This window comes from Epinephelus lanceolatus, chromosome 4 (genome assembly GCF_041903045.1).
Source record: "Epinephelus lanceolatus isolate andai-2023 chromosome 4, ASM4190304v1, whole genome shotgun sequence".
Taxonomy (NCBI): Eukaryota; Metazoa; Chordata; class Actinopteri; order Perciformes; family Serranidae; genus Epinephelus; species Epinephelus lanceolatus.
This window is the reverse complement of record NC_135737.1, coordinates 42,395,125-42,421,137: the sequence shown is the minus strand read 5'-3', so window position 1 is coordinate 42,421,137 and position 26,013 is coordinate 42,395,125. Positions and strand designations below refer to the sequence as shown.

The 26,013-nt window shown below is 42.5% G+C and overlaps 1 protein-coding gene across 1 annotated transcript; it reads left to right on the top strand.

Moving 5' to 3' along the window:
* The first annotated feature begins 3,745 nt into the window (after positions 1-3,745).
* On the top strand, positions 3,746-26,013 carry LOC117259731 (solute carrier family 25 member 36-A-like). Its single transcript, XM_033631389.2, has 7 exons — positions 3,746-4,152; positions 6,065-6,229; positions 11,966-12,043; positions 15,352-15,452; positions 19,735-19,801; positions 21,771-22,060; positions 23,386-26,013. Exons 1-7 carry the CDS (start codon positions 4,112-4,114, stop codon positions 23,577-23,579), a joined length of 936 nt encoding a protein of 311 aa, XP_033487280.1. The 5' UTR covers positions 3,746-4,111; the 3' UTR covers positions 23,580-26,013.

Genomic DNA, 26,013 nt, shown 5'->3' with positions numbered 1-26,013 from the left:
CAAACCAAACCAAACCAAACCAAGCCAAGCTTTAGAGAGTTTAGAGATCCCTTAACTTTCATCCAGCACAACCAGTAAGTAAAACTTTTTCACTGAAACTAAAATATGTCAGCATCTACTTGATGGATTGCCATGAAAGTCTGCACGGACATACATGAGGCCCAGATGATGAATCTTACTTTCGTGATCCCCTGACTTTTCCTGTAGCACCACCAGTGAGGTTGACATTTTGATTCTGTGTATAATGTCACAAACTATCGGTGCATTGCTATAAAAAATGGCACATGCATTTATGCCTGCCTTCGATGATTTGTAATAACCTCAGTGGTCCCTTTATTTTTCATCTAGCACCATCATCAGGTCAGAATTTCTTTTTATTTCCTACTTTGGATAATAACAAAATACCTGCAAGACTAGTGGCATTCCAATCAACCTCAGCTGCATGTTGCGTTTTGAGCTTTTAGTGTGCTAACATGCTAAACTGAGCATGGGAAGTAGGCCATAATATTTTATAAACATCAGGGTCTTAGCATTTTCATTTTGAGAGCTCATGTTAGCATTTAGCTCAAAGCACCACTCTACACATGTGCAGCCTAGCAGAGCCTTTAGTGTGGCTGTGGTCCTGTTACGCCTCAAATCTGAAATAAATGTGCCAATTTTAGCACAGAGAAATATGCAAAACACAAATGTATCTTAGAACCTTGCAGCCACTGCATATTGGATTTAAAGACAGGCTGCTATATATGCAGTTTTTCGTCTAAGTGTAAATGTTATGCCACAAAAGGAAAATGCGTATTCCTCTACAGAGGTCTGTTTCAGCTGCCACGTCATTGTTTTTGGTTTCCCTCCTCGGTTTGGCATTTAATGCCTGTTTCATACAGATGAATGCATGTCATGTGCATTAATGTTGACGTATGATAAAGATGATCTGACAGTACTGCAGCATTCATATGAAACAAAGAATCAGATTGTACCAGAGCACATAAGAAAACAAGTCAGAGTCGCTGACCTTAGCAGACATCGTGTGTCTTTTTTGCCTGTCATACAGTCAGGCAGTAATATGATTACATGACAAACTGTGGCACATGATCTGACCTGCTTAAATTGCATCTGTAATTATGAAATTAAGTGGCGTATGGATTTTATTCTGGTACCCAAACTGAAAAACCTCATTTTCTGTGTGCGTTTGAGACTCAAGTCTCAGTTAACCTCCCTCTTTCTTTTCCTGTCACACAAACACACACACACACACACACACACACAGTCGCCCATAGTAAATACAATGGGCCTCTGTATGAAACATTTGGGGCACATACTAAAATGGATTGAGGTCAAGTCAGTCTGTGAGTAGCAACATTATTTTTTCCCAGCGTCTAAAGTAATCATATCAGGCGTGTCAAAAATGCGTAGGGACTGTTTTCAGGCTGCAACACTGTGACCCCTCTTTTAAAAACTTTTCCTTCTAAGTCCAGTAGTGTTACATAAGATATTTCCATAGGAGAGGTTAGTGCGTAGATATTTGTACCACCTAGACCATTGAACGCATGGAAATTTGATAGTATTTCCGCAAATGGGCCGTGTCCTTGTAGCACAACTCTGCTTGGGGAACAACAAGGAAGCGGTAGATACAGGAGACACTTACTGCATGATGCTGTAAGTGTGATCTGGTGACTTAGAGGATAGGATAATAAAATTAGTTTCGGGTGTGGGAACGTCTGGGCGTACAGGTCTTTGTTAACCTGTACTGTAAATGATGAAGACAATTCATTATGCAGCTTTAGGCCAAAAAAAAATGCCTAATGCAACAAACGCGGTTGGTTTAACCAGCAACGTGAATATAATTCAATTTCTGGTAAATCGTTACCTACTGTACATACGGTTCCATACAATCCATGTGAAATTTGGCACAGTGGTAGAGGGTCATGGGAGGATGCCAATGAAGCAATATTACATCAATTGGCCAAAGGGGGGCGCTATAGCAACCGATTGAAATTGCAAACTTTGAATGGGCATATCTCATGCCCCGTATGTCGTAGAGACATGAAACTTTGCACAGAGATGCCTCTCCTCGTGAGGAACAAATTTCCCTCAAGAACCCATAACTTCCGGTTATATAGATTTTCCGCCATTTTGAATTTTTTGAAAAACACTTCAAATCGATCTCTTCCTAGGAAGTTTGAGCGATCTGCATGAAACTGGGTGAACATAATCTAGGGACCAATATCTTAAATTCCCTCTTGGCAAAAGTTGGAAAACTTACTAAAACTGAGCTTCTATAAGGCAATGACTTTAACTATCTGCCTTTCAACGTGCCACCTCAACTACTAATGTACAGTTTTAGCCCACTAACTATCCCACTAGTGGCAATGGTACAACTGTACTTTCAATAAAGCAATCGCACTATCAAATTCACAAAAACTCTGTCTGAATACATTGCTCTTCTTAATGGGTTCAGTTGACTATTTAATCTGCAATTTCCTATGACCTGTATCCCAAACACACACCATGTGAAACTGTACGTGGGCAACTGTGCACTCAATGGGTATGGACTAGTGTTATTGCATTATACACTTGATGAAATATATATTAGTATGATTTTTCACCAGATGTTTTCACAGCACTGTAGCTAAATGTCTAGAACAAATACATGCAGATAATTCTAGCACTGGTGACACTACTAATTCCATGGTAACAAACTGATGTGGATAAAATAACATTAAAAAAAACATGGATTTTTATTATTATTGCCCCAAAGTAATAAAAAAGATAAAAATCCAATTGCCTCTTTGTTAGTGTGGACATTCAAGGTTTTAAAGGGATAGTGCACCCAAAAATGAAAATTCAGCCATTATCTACTCACCCATATGCCGATGGAGGCTCAGGTGAAGTTTTAGAGTCCTCACATCCCTTGCGGAGATCCAAGGGGAGAGGGGGTAGCAACACAACTCCACCTAATGGAGGCTGACGGCGCCCCAGATTCAAACGTCCAAAAACACATAATTGAAACCACAAAATATCTCCATACTGCTCGTCCGGAGTGAACAGAGTTCAAATGACGTTTTTTGAAACAACTTTTTATGTCCAGGCTTCAGGACACTTGGATCACTACGGACGAGCAGTATGGTGATATATCGTGGTTTCAGTTATGTGTTTTTGGATGTTTGAATCTGGGGCGCTGTCAGCCTCCATTAGGTGGAGTTGTGTTGCTACCTCCTCTCCCCTTGGATCTCCGCAAGTGTTGTGAGGACTCTAAAACTTCACCTGAGTCTCCACTGGCATATGGGTGAGTAGATAATGGCTGAATTTTAATTTTTGGGTGCACTATCCCTTTAAAGTGGTTAAGAGGGCTACTGAGCACTGAGTTATTTACATATGTGGCTACTCAGTATTTAAGTAGATTTCACAACTATGCAGTGTGTAGTTAGGGTCACTGTACTGTGTGCACTGTGTGCCTAATTTAGGACTCATATTCTAGTGTAACCTGCCTAAACAAAGTCAGAAGTCTGTCACGTTTCCCATCTCTTTGTCTCTTAAATCAGCCGCACTCACTCACTCTGTCCCTCCACAGCCTCATTGATGATCTCTGCCCTTCAAAATAAAAGCGCTATCACGTGAAGGAGTAGTGATGGGGCGGGCCTACGGGGCGCCTCAGCCAATCAGCGCCTCTGTTTTGCGGCTTCCCATTCGCGGATAAACATTGCGACCTAACCCACAGGACTCTCAGTGGGGCAAGGCACGTCAACGTGACTGAGGCCGAGCTACATCCACTGTCGTTGCCACAACTGCATTATCGAAATTATCCCCGACGTTAGACATGCACGTTACGGTGAAATATCACCCCATTTCACAAGGAGGAGACGCCAACTTCTCGCCGTAACATCGACAACCAGCACCGGAAACCCGTTAGCTGTGCTAGCTACCGCGAGCTAGCTAAGTTAGCTGTTACATACCCTCGTTTATTTCCTCCACGCAGCTGACCTCCACCACAACACAGCCGTACTGGGTATCATTTGCTCGCTAGGTTGGGGTCGTTACTCTCCCGTGTCCTCACGTTAGCCCCCCCGTTGTCCCCGCGTGGTGCCCCGTGGACGGTTCCCGAATATGATCCATAATGAGTCAGAGAGACACCTTGGTTCATCTGTTTGCTGGAGGGTGAGTAACATGTCAGCAACATGCGAGAACTCAGCTAGCTAGCTTCATGCTTCAAGCTAGCTGGCGTTGCTAACCAACATAGCATCACATCATGAGAATTTACTCCACTGTAGTCATGATATTAGTTTAGTTAGTGGTGTAATGTGAACCTGACGAGTCGTGTTTGCATCAGCGTGCCAGATGTCAGCTAACTAATCTTGTCCATGCATGTGCACCCGTAGGAGTAAAGCTCAATGTCACAAGTTACAATGACATTTCAATGTATGAATGAATTGGATGGTTTGCAGACGTATATTCTCCTGTGACTCCTCATGACATTGTAATGAAACATGTAAGCTTATAATCAGCTGCATGCACGCAACATTTCAAGAAGCAGCTGGGGTTAAAAGTGAGCGTACTTTCAGTGTCATCTGTCTGTCGGCCGTAATGTCAGTGCATCAAAACAAACGTGGGCAGGCTGCCACTGTAAAGGTCACTCAGAAAATAGTGTTTGGAAAACCACGGTAGGACATGAATGCTCGGTTGTGACTAATGTAAACTGTGTCACGGTGCGGTGCGGTCACAGTGATCTGCCAAAGCTGGGTGATAAAAGCATGCATTTTGTGCAAGCCTAAATTAAGTCTGAAACTGCTCTGGAGAGGCTGTGACTGCATACAGCCTCAGAAACTGGGTGAAACAGCATAAACTGTGTGCTTTGACAGACCCGTAATAAAATTTAATGTTGTGGTATCATTCTGTCTTGCCTCCAGCAGACACACAATTTACTATAATTGTTTTCTTTCAAGGCTAGTGAGGAGTTCCCTTTTAATACATGCTGTTCTCTTAGAGCATTTTTTATTTTTAGCATTTAGCATTTATTTTTAGATTAAGAACGCTAGCAAAATAAAGTAGGCTTCTTGTAGGCTATTGTTTTGCATGCACCCTTCGAAGATAGTCGTCTTTTTTGCATATCACGCTTTAACAGTTGACATCTGATGTATCTCCTCATCTAGCCACACTCTTCCTGCGGCAACGTCCTGCTTTCTCTGTTGTTTGTACGGCAGCTGGCTGCCCAACACTGATCAATCTACCTTCGCCAAAAACTATGCTGACAAGACTTTCTATTTCTGCTTTGGTGCCGATTGAAAATTAACCCCAACTAAAGATTACTGCCGTCACTCCCGCTTTTGATGTCCTCCAGTTTGGCCCCGCCTTGTCCAGTCCAGTCTTGTTTATTTATGTAGTCCACGTAGATATTGTTATTGCGGTCTGTCTTATCAGTCGTATTTGTATTTGATGTCTGAGCAGATTACTTGCCTGAAATGCCTGAGCTGGCCATAAACTGATGCCCTGGATGTAGCACGTTATTTGCAAAAGGCATCATGTCTTCAGACCCAGGCTTGTGGTTTTGTGAATTTGCAGATGTGAAAACTTTCAATGATTTATTTGTTTTACAATTCACTGTGGTGTCAAGTGTGGATTTTGATTAACGGGACACGAAATGAGAAACATAAACAATTTTTCTGTCAATTGTATTGCTGTAAAGCTAGGCCCTACTTTCAAAAGTTATTCGCAACTGTTATATGAGTCCTATTTGTTTCACTCTTATATAAATATATATTTGTGATTTTGGAATGTGGTGTGGCACTCAACAGAAGCTTGTTGTTACTTCCCAAGAAACACAAAGCATTCCTGACTAACTCTCTGTTCCCACACTTTGCCATTTCTTGTCTACGTGCCAGGCATCTTTAAAATTCCACCAGCCACATCACTGGCTAATTTATTTATGCAAGAACATTAACACTTTTCACACCTATGACCATCCTGACTGTTGGTGACGTCAGAAAAGGACACTGAGTGTCAGTCTTGCTCTGTCAGCTGAGACTTGTTTGCTATGTCACCTCCACCTTTTCCATCTCTGTCTCTCTGCCAGATGTGGGGGCACGGTAGGAGCCATATTGACTTGTCCACTGGAAGTAGTGAAGACTCGTCTTCAGTCATCCTCCATCACCCTCTATGTGTCTGAGGTTCAGCTCAGTACTGTCAACGGCGCCAGTGTGGCCCGCATGTCCCCGCCAGGCCCCCTGCACTGTCTCAAGTAGGTATTCAACATTTATCACATGTCGGACTGCCATTTCTACAATTATTCTCGTAGACTCCTCATCATTCTGCTAATATTGATACTCTTATAGGTTCTTTCTTTTATTACTAACAAAAAATAGTATATATAAAATAATGTTTCTAGAGCAGCAACAGCAAAGTCACTACATAAACTATATCTTCTAGGAAACAGAAGAGTGTAGTACTCTCTCATCCATGATTTGGGGGTGGGGGTCACCATCTCAGCCAGAAAGTCTACAAGATATTGCTTAATTTTACATGGCAAATTAGGCCAGACATTTGGGCTTCTTATAGGGTTTGACGATAAATAGATTATACTCAGTGCAGCACGGCTTGTTTCACATGGGATGTATAGCACTACTATATCCGGAACATACTATTATATATTGTCATTCCACTGGTATGAAACTCTCTCTTCAGCACTCTGGTTCTCCCATTCTCCTATGATGCTCCTCCGCCCACCCAGACCACTCTCTCCTGGACTAAAGTGTGTGAGCAGGCAAGGCCTGTTTTGTAACTGCAGGCCTCCAGGCCGCGACCATTTAGTCGCATTTTGTAACCATGGAGCACCAGTGCAACTTGCACAAATTATTAATATCTTAACCGTTGCGCTGTTAGATTTTTCCTAGTCACAGTGAATAAATCTGCATGTTTAATTGCGCTGCAGCAACAGTTTGACTTTTAACAGGGTTAACATTAGTGTGAGCAGGGCTCCAGACGGCAACTATTTAGTCACATTTTGCGACAATGGAGCACTAAATTATTAATATCTTAACTGGAGAGCTGTTTGTCTTTTTCCAGCTTACAGTAAATAAATCCTTATGCTTAATAGGATTGGGTCGGTATGAGAAAAAAACGGTCCGGTTTTTGTAAAAAAAAAACAAAACAGCATCAAGTCGGTAATACCAGATTTTCGCCACTTGGGGGCACAATTGACTAATTTAAAATAAAAAACGACCTTAGGACAACGGAGTGACAGTAACAAGTTGTTTCTTTTATTCCTTACAAATAAATTTTGCAGCTTACTCAATCAGTGCAAACAAGGGTTGCCTCCTTCGTCTGGCTCAAAGCCAAAGTGTTGCCATAGTGGCGCATTCTTTGATTTCTTGGAGATTAAATTGTCTGCTCCCCGTCACTATTAAACAAACTCCAGGCTATAGTAGAGGCCTCGGCGCATGCACACTCGAACCCCCTAGCTCAGTCCCTACCCCACTCCCCTCTCTCTCCTGCTCGCTGTGCGATTGGCGAAGAGGCAGACACAGGTGCTCACAGACTCGGGCGTACTATAAGCGGAGCGGACTCCGTGTAAAAATGTCCATGAAAAATCCCTGCGATGTGAAAAATACATTCCGAACAGTCTTTTGTGTGACACTGGTGCGTGGAGTGGAGTCCGCACGGTCGTGCTTTGTGCGCACAGGGCTTGCGGACGTCCACTTTTACCGGGCGGAGGTCTGCCCGGGTATGCGGTCCGGTCGGTCTCAAAAAAAAAAAATGGTCCAAGACGGAGTAACGAACCGAATTGGTATTACCGAGAACCAACCCAACCCTAATGCTTAATGATGCCATGGTAACGGTTTGACTTTATGCTAACTGCTAAAAACAACTGTTGACCAGAAGCTTCAAGTTCACAGCAAAAACATCAACACTTGTGGCCTGAGAGAAGTGGGGGGCTTCAGAATAAAAGCACTTCATTTAACTTTATCATTATAGCACTTTATATAACTTTATTACATGACCATGACTGTAGTTTATTTAGTGGTTTAGTATTTTAGTAGTCTACGGTAGACAGTAGGGGAGAAGTCAAAACCACAAGATATATATCGTGTGTTGGGATACAGCCAGAAAATATTGCGATATTATTTATCAGCCGTATTGCCCAGTCCTAGCTTCATATTATCAGCTCTCAGACAGAATAGAAAGGCTGCACTGGTGACCATAAATGACACTAAATCCATATTTAACTGTCCGTTAATGTCAGTTGTGGGTTTTTTCAAGTACAAAGAAAAGTACTGGCCATGAAAAAATAATTTAGTACCATTTCCTATATGGAACGAGGTTTCGGCAGACATCTCTACTTAGATCTAGTATTTTGTTGACATGATACACAATATCGCCTAAACTTGCACTTCAGTAAACACTGATTGTGTAGCTCATGGTTCCTCCTCCCTGCTCTCACAGAGAGGTTGCCCTGCAGAGCCATGGTTCCTTTCTCGGAAGGCACCATGTTGTTGCTGTTGTTTGGTCTGGCTGACATCCCCCTGGCACGGCCAACCACTCCCTGAAACCCAACTCCTCACCCTTTGGGAAAACAAGAGCACACACATCAGTCACTTGAGCCAAACAGGAAATTTCATTACAAATCCAGCCATTATTGCGTCTTTATCTTGTTAGATTTTTATATATTTTTGATTCCTCAAGGCTCAAGAGAGTCGAGTGTCTCTTTGATTTGGCTCGATGTCCAGTTGTGATGCTGAAGAGAAATAAGAGCTGCTCCACAAGAAAGAGAATGGCCAGCTCTCCTCTAAAAAGGTCACATCCTGACTGCTCTTAGCCTTTGGAAAGATTGTGTTTGATGGCTCCATGCCATCTCTGAAATTCACAGAGCTAAGTCGCAATTAAATTAACTGCCAGTCACTGTAGCAGTTTGTTCTGAAGGCCGACAGTATTATCCTAACTAAATGCATTTTGGTACATTTTCAAACTGCTGTTGAATAAAGTGCTGCTATCAAATGCGAGAAGGCCCACCGGCAATTTAAGGTCTTTTCATTCAGTGGCGTCATCACTGGATTAAATATCTTGCAAGGAACGGGGGTGGCAGATGTATCTGGTGCTCTTTTCCAAACCGAAATTTGTGTTATAACTAAAGTAGACTGAAGAAAAAGTAGCTTGCAGCCACCATCAGTTGGAAATTAGCACCAGTCACTTGCTAAATGCAGGTGAAATATGCAATGGGCTGCTAGATTTGCTTTATTCACCAGCCAACAAAAGCAATGGTAATCTACTGAGTGGCTGGTATGTTTTGGAATCCACCAACCACAGTGGCAGGTAGTCAGAAAGTTAATTTCCAACCCTGCTCACCACCAGTCACATGACATTGTTGACATGTTGCAGGCCTTGTTGGATAAAGTGCGCTCAGCGAGGCTTCATGACAATTTTAACATGTTATTCTGCACACTGCAGGCATCAGAGCGTACAGTGGCACACCAGTCAGCCACACATGACAGGTAGCGAAGGAGACAAGAGCACATCTGCTATTCATAACTACACAAACTGCAGTAAATAAGGAATTGCACAACTGTTAAGGTGTTCTGACTGTAAGATAAAGCTTTTGTAAAGTAGCTCACATGCCACGCTGTAACTGGTTAAACTGGACAGCTTTTCCCTTTGGCTCGGAAGCGCGTTTGCTCATCATATCCTTTTGGTATTCTTTCGTTATGCAAGGATTGCTTATGTAGTATTTATCATAACTTTGTTTCTGGTTGCACTTTGTTTTATTTGGCACACAAACCTCTTAAAAGTCATTATGTTATCTAACATAGTCGTGATATTAAAATCTAAAATGTGTCACCCCCACCCTTTGGTGCTCCATACACCCCACAATACAACTGGCTACTGACACGTTTTTCTATTCTTAGAGCCTTACAAGTTTCATGGCTTTGAATGTAGGCTAAAGTTCGTCCTGAAAGCGGAAGGACAGGAAAGGCCATGCCATCTGTCCTGTTGAATTAATGTGGTCAGATGTTATGGTAACCCACACATTAAAAGTGAATTATTAACCAAGGCACATTGTATGTATCCATTGCTGAATGCATTTTCTTCCTCATGATACATTTGCAAAGCTGTTTTTTTCCCTGAAAAGTTGGAAGCTGGCATTGTTATCATCCATGGTTACCTGTTAGCAGTCTTTACCACTGCCTTTGTTTACTGCCACCTGTGATCAGTGGAATAGTGTCTAAGTGTTGGCTGGAATGTGAATTGCATCAGCCGTGTGCATGCGCGCCTGCACATGCGGAGCACATGCGTTTCCATTTGTATGCATGCAAGCGAGCACAACAATAACCCACACATTGCGCAATAGCATTAATAATCAAACTTTTCAATATCCAATCAAACTTCGAGACAGTTGAGCTGAAGCCCAGATTAGACCAAAGATTTGAGAGAAGTTGAAACAGGCAGCTCCAATGCTGTTCTGTGCTGTTCTGAAAACCTGCCAGTTCACACCAGCGTAACAAGATGAGACAATGTATCATCGCTATTCAACAACTCTATGTTCTTCCGCTCTGATTTGCAGCTTTTCAGGTTTATTTTGTGGCTGAATATAATTTGTAGCGTCTTAGAATATGAATGAGGATAGTGATAGTGAGATACTGGCTACAGCTGCATCTGTAGTAGTGATGAAATGGCGCAAAGCAGAAACACAACGAGCATCAGATGGACTGTATTCTAGGGCTTTTTAACATTCGGACCTTCGGTAGAATTTATAACAAATATTCAAATATTCGTTCATGGCAGGGGGTGGGGGGGTAATAATGAATATAATATAATGTCTATAGCCTTAATGTTGTGTACAGCCTTATAGACTGAGCTGAATAGTGATGTGCGGATCGACCTGTAACCTGCGGGACCCGAAAATGGACCTGCGGGTCGGGCAGCAGTGGTCGTCTGTTAAATCGGTCTGTTGATATTTTGACATTATTGGCTATTACTGTCATGGCATCCAAAGGTACTGATGCATTGAGCAGGTGACAGTCCCCGGTCGTTATCAAAACACACTTGTGCCACGCACTCCAAAAGAAACTTGTTGAAACTTTAAACAATAATTTATTGTACAAAACGGGGGAAACAAACGTTGACAAAAACGGTTCCATAATTCATATTAGATTCAAAAGATAACAAAAAAACAGCTACAAGTTAGAGGGAATAGTGATAAAGTGGTAAAACTTGGCATAGATCCACAGCCTCAAGCGTGCCGTGCACACAAGCTCAGCTGGTAGGCTATACTATATTTTCAGATTTTTAACAATGCAATTTAAAAGTTTTGATTTTTATTGATAACCTACATTTACCAAGAACAAAAAGACTACATTTGGCACAAAAAAAAAAAAAAAAAAAAAAATATATATATATATATACATATATATATATATATATATATATATATATATATAAAAAGAGTAAAAGTAAATAAAAAAACAAATACCAAATTTTCATAACAAATACCTACCCATAGAAACGAATATTCGAATATTTTGGTACAGCCCTACTGTATTCATAATAAATACGCCACAATAATACAAATAACCGGCGCCAGTTAATCAGTGAATGAGAATGTGTGTATGGGCGGGGCAGAGGCACATACAGTGCACCTGCCAGCAAGTGAACACACCGTCTGGACTTCACCTTAAGCCGACTGGCTGTTGAAACAGGTGACATGCTTAACCTTATAAAACCAGCCGTTGGCGATTTTACCAGCTGAGTTGCAGATGACATCATCAGCCGGCTTGAGCTCACACCGCTGCGACTTTTCTCTGCAGCGTTCTAAAACGGTTTCATCTCGTTGTGAATCTTTGGTCTGACCTGGGCTTAACAGTATCTCACATTGTGTTAAATGAACTACCTGACTGACATTAGCATCCAGTAATAACCGCAAAGCACGCGTGTTGTCTTGGTGTTAGAGTCTTAATGAACATGTTTCTGTGTGTTTTGTATTCAGGTTGATTTTAGAGAAAGAAGGACCGCGCTCTCTCTTCAGGGGCTTGGGGCCAAACTTGGTGGGTGTGGCACCTTCCAGGTAAGCTGTCTTCTGTCACCTGTAATTGTCATCTTTATTATATCCTCAGCAATGTGTACCTCCTTGAGTATGTATTGAGAGACTATGAAGCTATTAATTTTGTCTTATAGTAAAGATACTCTTTAAAGATACTCTGAATAAGGCAAACACCACGGCACACAACCACACGTGACACATAAACAATTTGTAACACTAATAATTATACATTTACAAACATACACTGCTGATTGGCATTCTGGGTAGTATATAAAGCAAGCTAGCTGGCCAGGTAGCATAACCTAACACCGTGGCAGCAGCTGGGAGACCCTCTGTGGCTACGGTAGCCTACATTCATAATCATAAAAGAAGGATGGAGGATGAAGAAAGAGACCAAAATGATTTGAGGGACACCAGAAGAACATGTGCCCAAGTGAGGAGCTGTGTTTGCTGTTTGGAAGCTTTTTTGGTTTTAAAAAACCCGCCATACTTGCATATGAAGAGAAAAAGAAAACACTTGAAAATTAACATTAGCCTGCAGCTGCACTTTTCCACTGGAGCTGGAGATAATTAAGAAACAACAGAACTGGAAAGTCCTCCTGGTTCCCTGACATCACTGGTGTGGCAACATTTTGTCCTCCCCGTGAGTGATGTGACTAACAAACATGTCACGTACAGAAAAATTACAGTCTGCAGGTTACGCTAAGTCAAAGTGAAAATTGCTTTCAGCAGGTGAGAAAACTTTCGTGGCTGCTGGGTTTTGTGTTTTAACAGTTTCCTCAGTGACTGGTGGAGGTAAGGAGGTGATGGGGTACAACAATAAAAATAAAAATAAAAAAGCAACCTGCCAGACGCTTTCTGTGTGATCAGGGCCTTAGACTGCAGTCCTCATTACACACCTGAAAACAGCTTTCTTAGCTTCATTCAGCCTTAAATGTACTCCAGTCACAGCTGTGCTTTGAGGGGTATGTTAACATGCCTGTAATTGCTGTGTCAACAAGCATGTTAGATATTGAAAATCAGCTTGTTGGCATGTCACATTTAGCAGGAAAACGGACAGCATTGACTGTGACACATCTTTTTCGCAACAGACATCTTAGCATAGCAGGGAAGGCCCAGGTATAATCAGTAACATGACATGGCTACATTCCATTTAGGTTAGCCATTTCTGCAGTCCTGGTGTTGTGCATGCACTCTGGCTGACACGGCTTAAGCCTAGTTCACATTACACGATTTTCACCGCAATTTTGACGTCACAGAGGATCTTGAGAGGCACATTGGGTCGGAGGTAAGTCGGCAGATAGTCTACCACGACGAGTCCTCATGTGTGAACAAGCCTACGAGCAAGTTGCCCCCTCATCTGTGACTAGGACTGGATATCTGGCATGCTAGAAAACTGAAGAAGTGTGACACGACTGACAAAGAGCATCAGCCAGTGAGAGGCGGGATACGTCCCACGTCAGCACGCAGGAGGCCGAAAGAAATGGGAGGAGGACAAGCCGCAGGGTTGCCACTTGCCAGGTCTGCTTATTAGCCGCGACTTTGGGCTTGTTTCTAAAGTGGAGCTGCTTATTTGGGCTTGCTCTCTAAACGTCACCTTCCTCTATATATATCCGTCTAATAAGTTATTTAAACGCATGATAGTCACTTTTTTTGGGCTTGTTTCCATAGCCCTGGTTGCTTGTTTCTCTCCCAAGATCTGGCAACACTGACAAGCCGGCAAGCAACAACAACAATGGCGGCGTCCACAGGATCACGGGGAGCGCGTTGTGTTTGGACCCAGGATAATAAAGAATATCCATGCCTTTACGATGTGTCGTCTCCAAGTTAAAAAACGTAGTTTGGTGATGTCACCATGTTATCTGGGCTCTGTCGGCGAGGGCTTGGTGGATAAGTCTTGTGGTGTGCACACACAGGTTGTAACGCAGTTGGCGAGACTCCCGCTGACAGCACGTCGCCAGGTATGAACACTCAAAAGATTACGATAGTCTCCGCGACGTAAAATCAGGGTGAAAATCTTGTAATGTGAACTAGGCTTTAGTGTGGGTTACTTGGCCATTTGGTAATGTTATCAATTACACCTGTGCTTGTTCTGCTATGACAAGTCAAAATGTGTGTTGTGGAAAAAAGATTTACTGGCAGAGTGGCGACCTTGGGAGGGAAACAGATGAATATTTCATGAAAAAGTAAAAACAACTGAAACGTCCGGTGCACCACATGGCGTACTGAACAGCCAGTAGTGTTTAAATGTTCACATTAATGTATGTATACTTCGATTTATCAGTCTCACGGCTTTGATATCAGCTGTTTTTATTCTACAATAGCTGATTCGGACACATTTTATGCACACTGACATCAGCTCAGAACTATTTCTAGGTGAGTTGTGGACACATGGGCTGTTTTTCAGTGAGACATCACAGTTAGAAACAGTGGTGTTATGTAACCACCGCAGGCCTCCTTGATGTTACATGGCGACAAAGAAGCATCAGGGATACACGGTCATTTCGGTCTCATTCATCTTCATGGCTTTCTTAGCAGCGTCTGCACTGAAACATGGCAACAGCAACAGCATTTCGAAAAGTCTCTGTCTTGGAAATCCTGTAATCGGCAGCAGTTAGGTAATAACATAAAGGGTAATGATCATTAATCACCCTCAGTGGTGATGATGGGAGCAAAGTGGGTGCTAATGGCAGCGGGCAGGTGCCAGTGCTAAGCATACGTAGAGTGTTTTTAGTGTCTTACATGAATGAATGCTGATGCAGTGGGGCAGTGGAGGTGAAGGCAATGATGCTTCCTGAGCTGTGACGCAGATTAAATGATGCTGTAAGACAGCGCACAAACGCTGTCTTACAGTTTGATGCTTTAAACATCATTAACAGTCTGACTAAGCTCATTTGACAAATGATCATACAAATGAGCCCGACTGCACATCGTGTTGTTAGGAGGAGAAGAAGTACAGTGTTTAGACATGAACATGATCGCATGACCTTCTTTAATTAGTGGAAACACGATAATTAGTGAAAATAAATGGAGACGTGCTTTTTATACCGAACAGCCTCTTTGACTAAACAGGCTGATTTGCTGAGACGCTTGGTTCTGCTCTCAGCTTTACACTTAATTAATTTTTAAAGCTCATTAAGCTGAACCTGATATGGAGACAGTTTCACTTGTTGATGTAATGTAATTAATCAGCTGCATTGCTACCAGAGGCAAATAGTTGGCCAGGATTAATGATCTTTACACTGAAACACAGAAAAACATGGCGTGTATAAGCTGTTTTGTCGTGTACTGGTGTAACATACACTCACCTTTGTGTGTTTTACTTCCAACAGAGCGATCTACTTTGCTGCTTACTCCACTGCCAAAGAGAAACTGAACGCTGTGTTGGAACCTGACTCCACACAGGTACACATGGTGTCAGCTGGAATGGCAGGTAATTATGTATGTGAGGTAACAGGTTGATGTTTGCTGCCGTGTAATGCTTCTTAACATACTGTAATGATTCGACCATTTCAGGCATGCCTGTGAGAAAAACTGTGTAACTTGCGTACTGTGGGGCTGCTGCTTTTGCTGTACTTTGATCCTTCTGAAGGGAGTAAGCTGTGGTAAACTAGATTGTGTTACTTGACTTTAACAATCTACAACCACAATTCCAAATAACGTTGGAAAGCTGTGTACGTTGGAAATAAAAACAGAATGCAGTGATGTGACAAAACGTTTTGACCTATATTAAATTGAAAACACAACAAAGACAAGATATTTGATGTTCAAACTGATAAACTTTATTGTTCTTTGGTAAAACGCTCATTCTGAATTTGATGCCTGCAAAATGTTCCAAAAAGGTCAGGATAGGGGCAACAAGAGACTGGGGGGGTTGTGGAGTGCTCAAAAAACACCTGTTGGAACATTTCACATTTAATTGGTGCATCCTCAAAAGTCCCAGCTGTTTGCAAACAGGGATTGTCACTTGGTGAAAAACTGTGTGGGCAAATAGTCCAGCAGTTCAAGAACAATGTCTCAATACATAGTTCCAAGGAATTTAGGATTTCACTATTTACAAGCCATAATACCGTCAAAAGATTCAGAGAATCCGGAGAAATCTCTGCACGTGAGGGGCAAAGCTGAAAACAAACACTGAATGCTCGAAACCTTTGATCCCTCGGGCTGCACTGTATTGAAAACAAACATGATTGCAGAAAAAATATTACTACATGGGTTAAGGAACACTTTGGGAAACCATTGTCAGTAAAGAGTTCTTTGCTTCATCTGTAAATGCCAGTTAAGACTCTACAGTGCAAAGTGAACGCCATATATCACCAACATTCAAAAAGGCCATTAACTTCTCTGGAGCTGAGCTCATCTGAGATGGACTGACACAAAGTGGAAAAGTGTGCTGCAGTCTGACGAATCCACATTTCAGATTTTTTGGTTTTGGAAATCATGGACATTATGTCGTCTGTCTTAAAAACGAAAAGGACCATCCAGATTGTTAGATTGCATCTGTGATAATATGTGGGTGGGTTTGTGCCCATGGTATCATGGTAACTTGTACATCTGTGAAGGCTCCATGAATGATGAAAGGTACATACAGGTTTTTGGAGCAACATATGCTGCCATCCAGTCAGCGTCTTTTTCAGGGACGTCCTTGCTTATTCCAGCAAGATGATGACAAGCCACATTCTGCATGTGTCTCACTCTTCGTAGTAAAAGAGCGCAGGTACTAGACTGACCTGCCTGCAGTCAGACCTGTCTCCCATTGAAAATAGTTGGCGCAAAATACAACAACGGAAACCCCAGACTGTTGAGCAACTGAAGTCGTATATCAGTCAAATATCTTGTCTTCGTACTATATTCAATTAAATATAGGTCAAAAAGGATTTGCAAATCATTGCATTCTGTTTTTATGTACATTCTTCACAGTGTCCCGACCTTATTGGAACTGAGGCTGTAATCGCTCCTCTCGTGCACATGGGAGAAGTTTGCTTGAAATCTGTTCATTTTAACCTGAACCACGGCCTTTTCCTTACCTTAATCAAAAAATACCTGTTGGGGAGAAAGTCCTTTAGGCAAATTTCTCCCAACTGCCCCTTCATGAGGACCCTGTTTATTCAGGAACAAGCTTATCATCTTTCCTTCACCTTCTGTCCAGATATAAGACCAACTCAGCAATCTTTAAACAGCTTAACTAAAAATGTACCATGTCAAAAGGCCAGATGTGAGTACAGTATCATTATTCTCTAATGTTCTGTATGTCAGGGGTTTATTAACGGCTCAGGTGTCACTGTGATCCAGCTGGGAATGGCGAGCCGTAACAATGTGGGTCAGTTAGACAGCTACAGCGTGTGTGTGTGTGTATATAGGGGTCAATCTGACAGGTTCACAGTGGCGCCACTTTTAGCTCACCATGACTCAGACTTTTCAACAACCCGGTCAAGGTCAGCTTTGTCAGTACATATCTCTCCAGTGGCAGTCCACATGTTCTGCAGACCTGACTGAGCTGAACTGACAGGTGATAAGGAGTTGACAGCATGGCGATTATTCTGGTCTGTGCAGTGATACATGATACCTACAGCAGAGGTTAACGCTGGCTTGTGCTGTGGCTGACAATGGATGTCCACTTAGAAAGATGAACCCAAGCTGAAACAGGTGAAGTGTAGATATTAGTGTTAGAACATCAAGGCCTTTACACACCAGACATTTTTTTCTTCTTCGTGCAATTAATTTGCGTGTCAGTATACTCTTTCGTTTACTTTTTTTTTGGTCACAAATACCTCAACAGGAAGTGCAAATATCATCATCACATTTTGCAAAATAGACGTCACGTCACACAATGTCACAACAATGTCGGACCTGCAACTGTCGTAAATTTTCATCAGTGCCATTTGTTTTGCAGGCAAGTATTTCGCATTTCCATGACATGTATTCGTCATGCCCCTGGGGTCTCATATATAAAACAAAGCGTAGGATCCATACTAAAAATGTGCGTATGGACCAAAGCCAAAAATGGCGTGCAGTCCAAACATATTTGACAGTTTCTACCATCAGACTTCCACCCTACCATCTGCGTTGCCAATATCCGTCTCCAAAATGTTCGTAAACATCAGTCAAAGTTTCTCCCATCGAGTCTGTTTTTATAGATCACAACTTTTGCGCAGGAAATGGCATTCGCCTCTTTCAGGCCTTGTTTTGTGCAAGTGAAATATTTATAAATGAGACTCCTCTTGTGTAAAGGCTTTACCAGTATATTTGCAGGCCAGTTTTTCTCAGCAAATATTATTGTCATAGTTCCTAAATGACCAAATTTGCATAATCCAATAATGTAAAGATACATCATTACAAGTAAAAGTCCCACATTCAGAATTCTACTTAAAAGTACAGACGCATTATCAGTAAAATGAACTTACAAGTATCCAAAATAAATGTACCTATACAACAGAAAACTGACCCCTGATAATTTTAGCTACTATACAGTTAAGTAGAGTAGTGTAGTGGGTCCCAATCTAGGGGTCGGGCCCTTCCAAAGGATCGCATGAAATGTCTGAGTGAGACGATTAATGGGAGAGGAAATAAGAAAAAATTTATTTCTGATACTGAATTTGGTTTTCAGTTTTTGGACTTTTCTCTGATCGTTAAAATGGATCATTTGAACAGCTTTATAAACTGGAACTGCTAACAGCTCATGGACCTTTGTAACATGACATGGAGCTACAACTACACACTGGGTCACACAACAAAAAGTATGTAAATCACTGGTTTAAACAATGTGATGGGTTTTATAAGCTCATCCCATGTTGTTTCATGTAAAATCCAAATATAGAAATCAACCAGTCACCATAGCTGTCAGATCAGTATATAAAATGTACAATATTTGAACTGTGAAATGTTGTATAAGTAGAAAGAAGTATAAATAAGAACATTCAAGGACAAGTTCCTCAAAACTGTAAACATGCTCACTTTTCACCCCAGTACTTTTCCGCCCGAAAAATCCAGTTTTCATCAGGTTGTAATTTGCATACACGTCCAAAGCAAGCCTCAAACCCTGGTGATGAGTTTTATAATGTCAGGGGATTTTCTCAGGAGGTTGGTTTATGCTGTGTGAAATCCTGTGGGAAAGTGGTGGAATGGGAAGTAAAATGGTTGCATGCCAATCATTTTGCCACACACAAGCCTGTGTCTGTTTTAGGCTTTAACTCTACCGTAGCTCCCCCGCTCGCAGGGGCATGAGACCCTCGCACCACCAGGGGTCTCTAGCTACATCTGTGAGGAGTTACTTGGGTCTGCGTGAGTACTCACCACAGATCTGTGCTTCTTCTTATAGCTGGTTCTTCTCTTTCTCTCTCTCTCTCGCATCTATGTCCTCTGCTCCCTTACTATCTAGGTCATTGAATAAGAAGCATGTTTTTGTTACAGCTGTTTGCATGACATTGAATTTTTATGGCATTCAGTTGCTCCCTTAGTAGCACACAGAGGATAGTCTGTACAGAGATTAGATTATCTCCAGAAGCTGCCTTTGTGACTTAACATTTTGTTTATTAAAGGAACTTTTTAGTCTTAACTTAACCGCCATGAATGCAGCATAAAGAACATTATGTCTTCATCATGATGTTAGTTTGTGGACTGTTTGTTTTACCGCTGGCAGCTTGACTTGTAGGCTGTCAGTGGTATCTTTCGATTTTTAGCAAAGTGTAATCCTGTTGTTTTGTTTTCCTCCACAGGTTTTACAGCCATCACAGCAACCAATCCAATATGGCTCATAAAGACCCGTCTCCAGCTGGATGCAAGGTAAATATGACACCAGGCTGTGAGTTTAGGCCTACTTGATACTTTTATATTCCAGCCCATCTCATAGAAAATACCAAGATATATATCATGTGTTACCATTCAGCTGGAAAATACCAAGATCTTCCGACAAGTTACTTGCTTGTTTACAGGTTCCTGTTTGTCCTGTGTTAGGTAATTTTGTCCCTCAGAGCCTACTGTACTTTATTGTACATCAAGTCCCAAAGGATGACATTACCAAACACAGAAGGGGATCTGATAACAGTGACTCTGATGTTAATTACATGAAGACCGCGAGGAATTGATTGTAGATAATCACACGTGTAAGCCAAGCTGCTGATGTATGTCCTTGTGTGTGCCCTTCTCCTACAAGAGCACAGCTCCTCATACACACTAGTGTTTTCAGCGCAAACAGTAGGCAGGAGCAGAAACTGGTTCTGCAAGTGCGCTAATGTATTTCAGGAGTCAGTCTTTACCTTAGCTTTCATGACTTGACATTCATCTGCATTGTTATCCCCACCTGGAGAGGATCATGCCTTCAGGCGTGTGTCTGTCTCTCAGCAGCTAATCTCACACACTACTGGACCCATCAGCCTAATAATATTTTGTATACGTTTATGACTGCATGCTCAAGGACCTCTTGTGGTTGCGGTGATTCACAATTCTTGAAAAGAAAAACACTTTAATTGACTGTTTAATATCAACATTGACTGCTGACTCCTCATCCATCTGAACTGTCAGGGCAGAAAGTCATCAACAAAGTCACCTAGCAAAAGGCATTTCTGGCAGTCAGCTACGCTAAAGACAAGCCTTACTGAGCCTTTGCCATGGCTCAAAAACTGACATTAAAAGAAAATGTTTGGTCATATTTTGACCTGAAGCATCTGCAGGTTAATTCCGTTCCTGACATGTTATGATCCACTATAGTAAGGAAGGATATGAGATGTATAAATCCCCATTTTTGTTATCGTCACAGCAATCTTGACTTTTAGAAAGCAAGAAGGGACAGCTGAGTGAGAGTCAACTCTGTTTGGGAGGGAATAGGGATGTAGGAAGGGGTTTTAACGAACATTATGTCCGAGATTTGTGTCCATATAGTCAGTCTCCATATGTCTACCTTGGTTTCACCTTGATAATGTAAAGACCCAGACACACCAAAACCGAGTTCAGAGAACTAGTGGAATCGAAGGCCCCCTTCTGCGTTTCCTGATGTTGCCTTGTGTTGGCTAAAGAGTTGTACATGAACACACCGCAAAGACTACAGTGACAGCCAACCAGCACATACGTTCTGCATGAGAGGAAATAACTCTTCACACCAGCAGATGGTGGTCATCTGTAATTATCATTCAAAAAGGGAAACCATAAGACTGTCTGGATGCTAGTTAGCCAGTTAGCACATTAACAACACAATCCAGTGTGCAAAGAACAAAGCCTACTGTGCCCAAGTGAACAGTAACAGAAGTCATCATGAAATGTCTCTGCTAAAGAGCTCAATGGCTAAAGAAAAATAATCTTACCTTATGTAACAAGTTTGTTTTGGTCTCACTCCCTCTTTAGTTGTTTGTTTACTTTCCTCACTTCCATGACTGTTCTTGTTCACTGAGCTGAACTGACAATGACTGCTGCAATGAAAGCTGACGGGGGCCAATGAGGGGCATCAGTGCGGAACTCACTGCTCCAACTAGAACAGCCTGACGTTGACCGATGGACGACCGCCAGCTTAGTGTGTCAGGGCCTTAACCTGCGTATTGTCTCCCCTTCATTCCACCACTGTCATTCAGACACACTGAACACACAACCTGCCCTGTACTCCCTATGCCCCACCCACATTCCCCCATACACACCTTGTGGAGATCTACACTCTACTAGGTACACATTTCTTGATGTTATTGTGTTTAGGTGTTTCTGTCTGTAAGCTATCCCTTTTAATTGTTACTTTAAAATAATGTATATATTCCCTGTCTTCTCTCAGGAATCGAGGTGAGCAAAGGATGAGTGCGTTTGAGTGTGTGCGGCGGGTGTATCAGACAGATGGCCTGCGAGGCTTCTACAGGGGTATGTCTGCATCCTACGCCGGTATCTCAGAGACTGTGATCCATTTTGTGATCTATGAAAACATCAAACGGCGCCTCTTGGAGGCCAAGGCACCGCAGAATATGGACGAGGAAGAGGAGACGTCCAAAGATGCTACAGACTTTATAGGGATGATGCTCGCTGCTGCCACCTCCAAGACCTGTGCCACGACTATTGCTTATCCTCATGGTAAGAGTTTGGGCTTAGCAATTAGCTGATAATGGCTGATTTTGGACTCCTTCAAAGAGTGGGTCCATGTGCATTCTTTTGTAGCCTACTGCTGTGGATGCTGTGTTAGTTCAGTTTCAGAAGTCGCACAATCACACAAAAGTAATAGATCAGAGGTAGTAGAAAACTAGTAACTTCTCATCTTATGCAAAACTTGAGGCTTTGGACAGGGGCAGCAGCACATGTATTTTTGCCTCCTAAAATAAAGGGCCACCTAAAAAAATCTATCAGTGTAAGTGTATATGCTGTATTTAGATCATTTTACCACTTCACCTTGCCATCAGACTGCCCTCTCTGACGGGAAACTGAAGTCATTATATCCCCCTCTCCACCAGACTCTAATGATGGAAACAGTAATTCAGACAGGAACACTTTAGTTAAAGAAAACTTTAATTCCATTTGCAGTATTATATTTGGCGGTATGGCTCTGTTCTGGGGCCTCTCTGCCTTTCCATGTGCAAACGAGGAAAGCCTGAGGCAGGGAAAGCAAACCTCCCTGTCCTTCCATGCGCCTACATGGAAAGGCTAAGGCAGAGAGAGCACACCTCTCTGCCCTTCCATGTGCAAACGAGGAAAGCCTGAGGCAGGGAAAGCAAACCTCCCTGCCCTTCTATGTGCCTACATGGAAAGCCTAAGGCAGAGAGAGCACACCTCTCTGCCCTTCCATGTGCAAACGAGGAAAGCCTGAGGCAGGGAAAGCAAACCTCCCTGTCCTTCCATGCGCCTACATGGAAAGCCTAAGGCGAGAGGAGAGCAGCAGCAAAAAAAAAAAAAACCCAGATGAAGCAGCAACAGTAGGCAGGCCAGAGCAGTTTAAATAGGGCGCCCTGAATGAGATCGACCAATTGGTTGCATAGAAAGGAATCATGTGATCTATCAGCTGACTCCCTTCCATCCATCAGCTGCTCCATCAGTTGATTGGGCTGTTTGGGATCAGCTGATGTAGCTGGGATGTGAGCTGAGCTTGACATCATGTCCTGCCTGAACTAACGCTATGCTTAGTTTTTACCTCGGTGGTCGCCACCAACTCTTATCATTTAGTCTGTTTGTGTCTTCCAGAGTTGAACAAACATGGCATCCACAGCAGAACGTGGCTTTATATGTAGCAGCATCATTATGCAGAATGCTACGCCAGTGGGAAAAAGCATTCTGATGCTAAAACACACATTGACCAAAACTCGATTTTTTGCCTTTGAATGCACAAGGAACACTACTGGAAAGCTACAGATGGATATAAGAATAATGGAGCCGCCCTTTAATCTTTCTTTTTCTCCATGTCTTTGCAGAAGTGATCCGCACCAGGCTACGCGAGGAGGGCACCAAGTACAAGTCTTTCTTCCAGACTCTAACAACAGTGCCCAAAGAGGAGGGCTACCGCGCCCTGTACCGCGGCCTCACCACCCACCTGGTACGACAGATCCCCAACACCGCCATCATGATGTGCACCTACGAGCTGGTGGTCTACCTCCTGAACCGTTAAAGTCTTTCCCCCCTACCCGGGGACAGTGTGTGTAACCCTGCCCCTGTTCGGAGACAGAGAAAAGAGAGCCAACTGCACACCAGCCAGAACAGCAACCTGCTCGTCAGAAGAGGACAGAGACAACACCGTGACCTTTGTCTCAGTGACGCAAGTGGTTGTTAAAAATAAGTTTTGTTTTATAACCGTAGGGTCTGGCATAGTGGAGAGGATCGAGAAGCTCCTCGCATTGGTTTGGGGATCTGGGTTTAGCAGTGGCAAAGAAACGGTTACCCTATTTTTATTTTAATTCCATCCTTTTCTCCCTTCGGTTAAACGCGTTGCTTCTGGAAGCTCCGACTCAGAGTGCTGAAGAAAGAGTTACAGTATATTCTGCCTCTAACAATACTAATATGGAAAGACAAGTACAGTGATTCATATCCTTACCACCTAGTGGATCTAAGACCCCCCTCCAGCAGTAGGCTGTCATGCCGATGATCGGTTTTTAAAAATATTTTATTAGCAGTATTCCCTGCATCCATTAGAGTACCACCAGAGGATCGGAATACAAAGATGGAAGAGTCTGTAGCGAGCTGAAGTATCTGACGAGGGGCTCTCAAGTTAGCAGAGAAGAAATGAGTGCTCGAGGCTTGTTGAGGCAGGATAAACAGGGAAGAGGTGGAGATTGGGAGGAACGGGAACGGGAGACGTGCCTTGTTTGTAGCCGTGATGTAGACAAAGATGCACAATGGCTGTGGGAGGACGCGAAGCTCTGGTTGACCTGTCACAACAAAGGTTATATAGGTTAGAAGCAGAGTCGTACACTGGTATTGTGTGATTACAGGTGCCCTTAGCGAACCTTTTTACATATCATGAATATAGACACTCGCCTAATGCTTGTCCCTCATACTAGTCGGGATCTCCTCATGATGCAGGAATCGACATGCATCTACAGGCGTGCATTTACACTAAATACCTACACGGTTAAAATCAGCTTGCTTATTATAAGTCTGCGTAATGACACCGACCTTGGAACCTGTTTGTGTTTGTGTTAATCATGTGTGGAAGAAGAGTAGTCACTAAGGTTAGATGGAGGGTAAAAAGTCCCCAAACTAAACCAGAATATAATCACCAATTTAACTACTGGAATGTAAATTAACAGGAAGATTAACTTCACTAATGACGAAGGTAAAACACTGACCTATGGCGTGAATTATAAATAAATATGATTAACAAATTTTAACAAAATGTTTCATTGATGGAGATGTACAATACCTACATAAAAGGCTTGGGAGGTATCTATTTATTATTCATTCCTGACATTTAACGGGGGTATACAGTATATGAATAAATGTAGAGGAGCATCGGTATTTTTGACGGTATTGAAAATTATATCTTGAGGATTTCTAAATACCCTGGTGTACCGTGATACCTTGATAGCTCCTGAGGCCCTGATCACACAGAAAGTGTTTTAGCAGTCGGGGGCGCCTTTTTGTGATTGTTTTTAATGAGAATCTTCAACTCACAGCGAAAAAACGCCCCGTGTCATCTTTTTTCTTATTGTCCAATCGTATGATGTGAGAGGCGGGCCTTCTGTGGTAGTCACAACAACAAGTTTACAGTTAGGAAACAATGGAGGAGAAACTGGTGGGAGCAGTTGCTGGAAACCCAGAGCTATACGGCCCAATGACAGACAGCAGGTTGTCAAACTGCCCCTGAGTCATCCCAAAATATGCCTAAAAATGGCCATCATGGAGGAGAAGCTCCTGGACCAACTGGTGGTACTCCCCATGACCAACCCTCTTTTTTAGGGTCTCATGTACCCACACAGATCTCTGTTTATCTGTGCCCAAAGAACGATTTGCTGACAGCCTCTCACCCTCAACCAGAGCTACAGCAAGTACCCTCTGCCTCAACATTTTAGGAACTAGATGCTAATTACTGTCAAATAAATAAACGGTAGCTTGATTTCATGGGAAGGTTAGAGTAATAGAATAAAAAGGCACAGCAAGCATTTTTTCCCACTAGTGGCATTCAATTTTTTTTAAAAATGCCAATGCGGCATGCCACTTTGCAACCTGCAAAACGCTTCCTGTGTGATCGGGGCCTGAGTCTACTACAGAACGTGATTATGTCACATTTGTTTGTCCAGAAACGGCAGAACGCAAAGATTGAGTGCATTTTCTTTGGGGGAGAGGGGGATATGCCTGTTAGTTGTTACCTTTGTTCAAACAACAGTCATGTTCTTAGCGCACTTTTCAATGTCAGTCTCTAGAATCCTCATCTCATTTTTATTGTTTTCCTCAGTTGGAGAATCCAGGCTAGTTTTACAGGCGAGGACAATCCTCGAGTTTACTCTGGAAAGTTGTACAGTTTAGCTAGTGTGTGGAGCAAGTGGCCAGGAATATGCTCATCATAAGTGCACATTAATTCAACACAGATCCGTTTAAAAAAACAA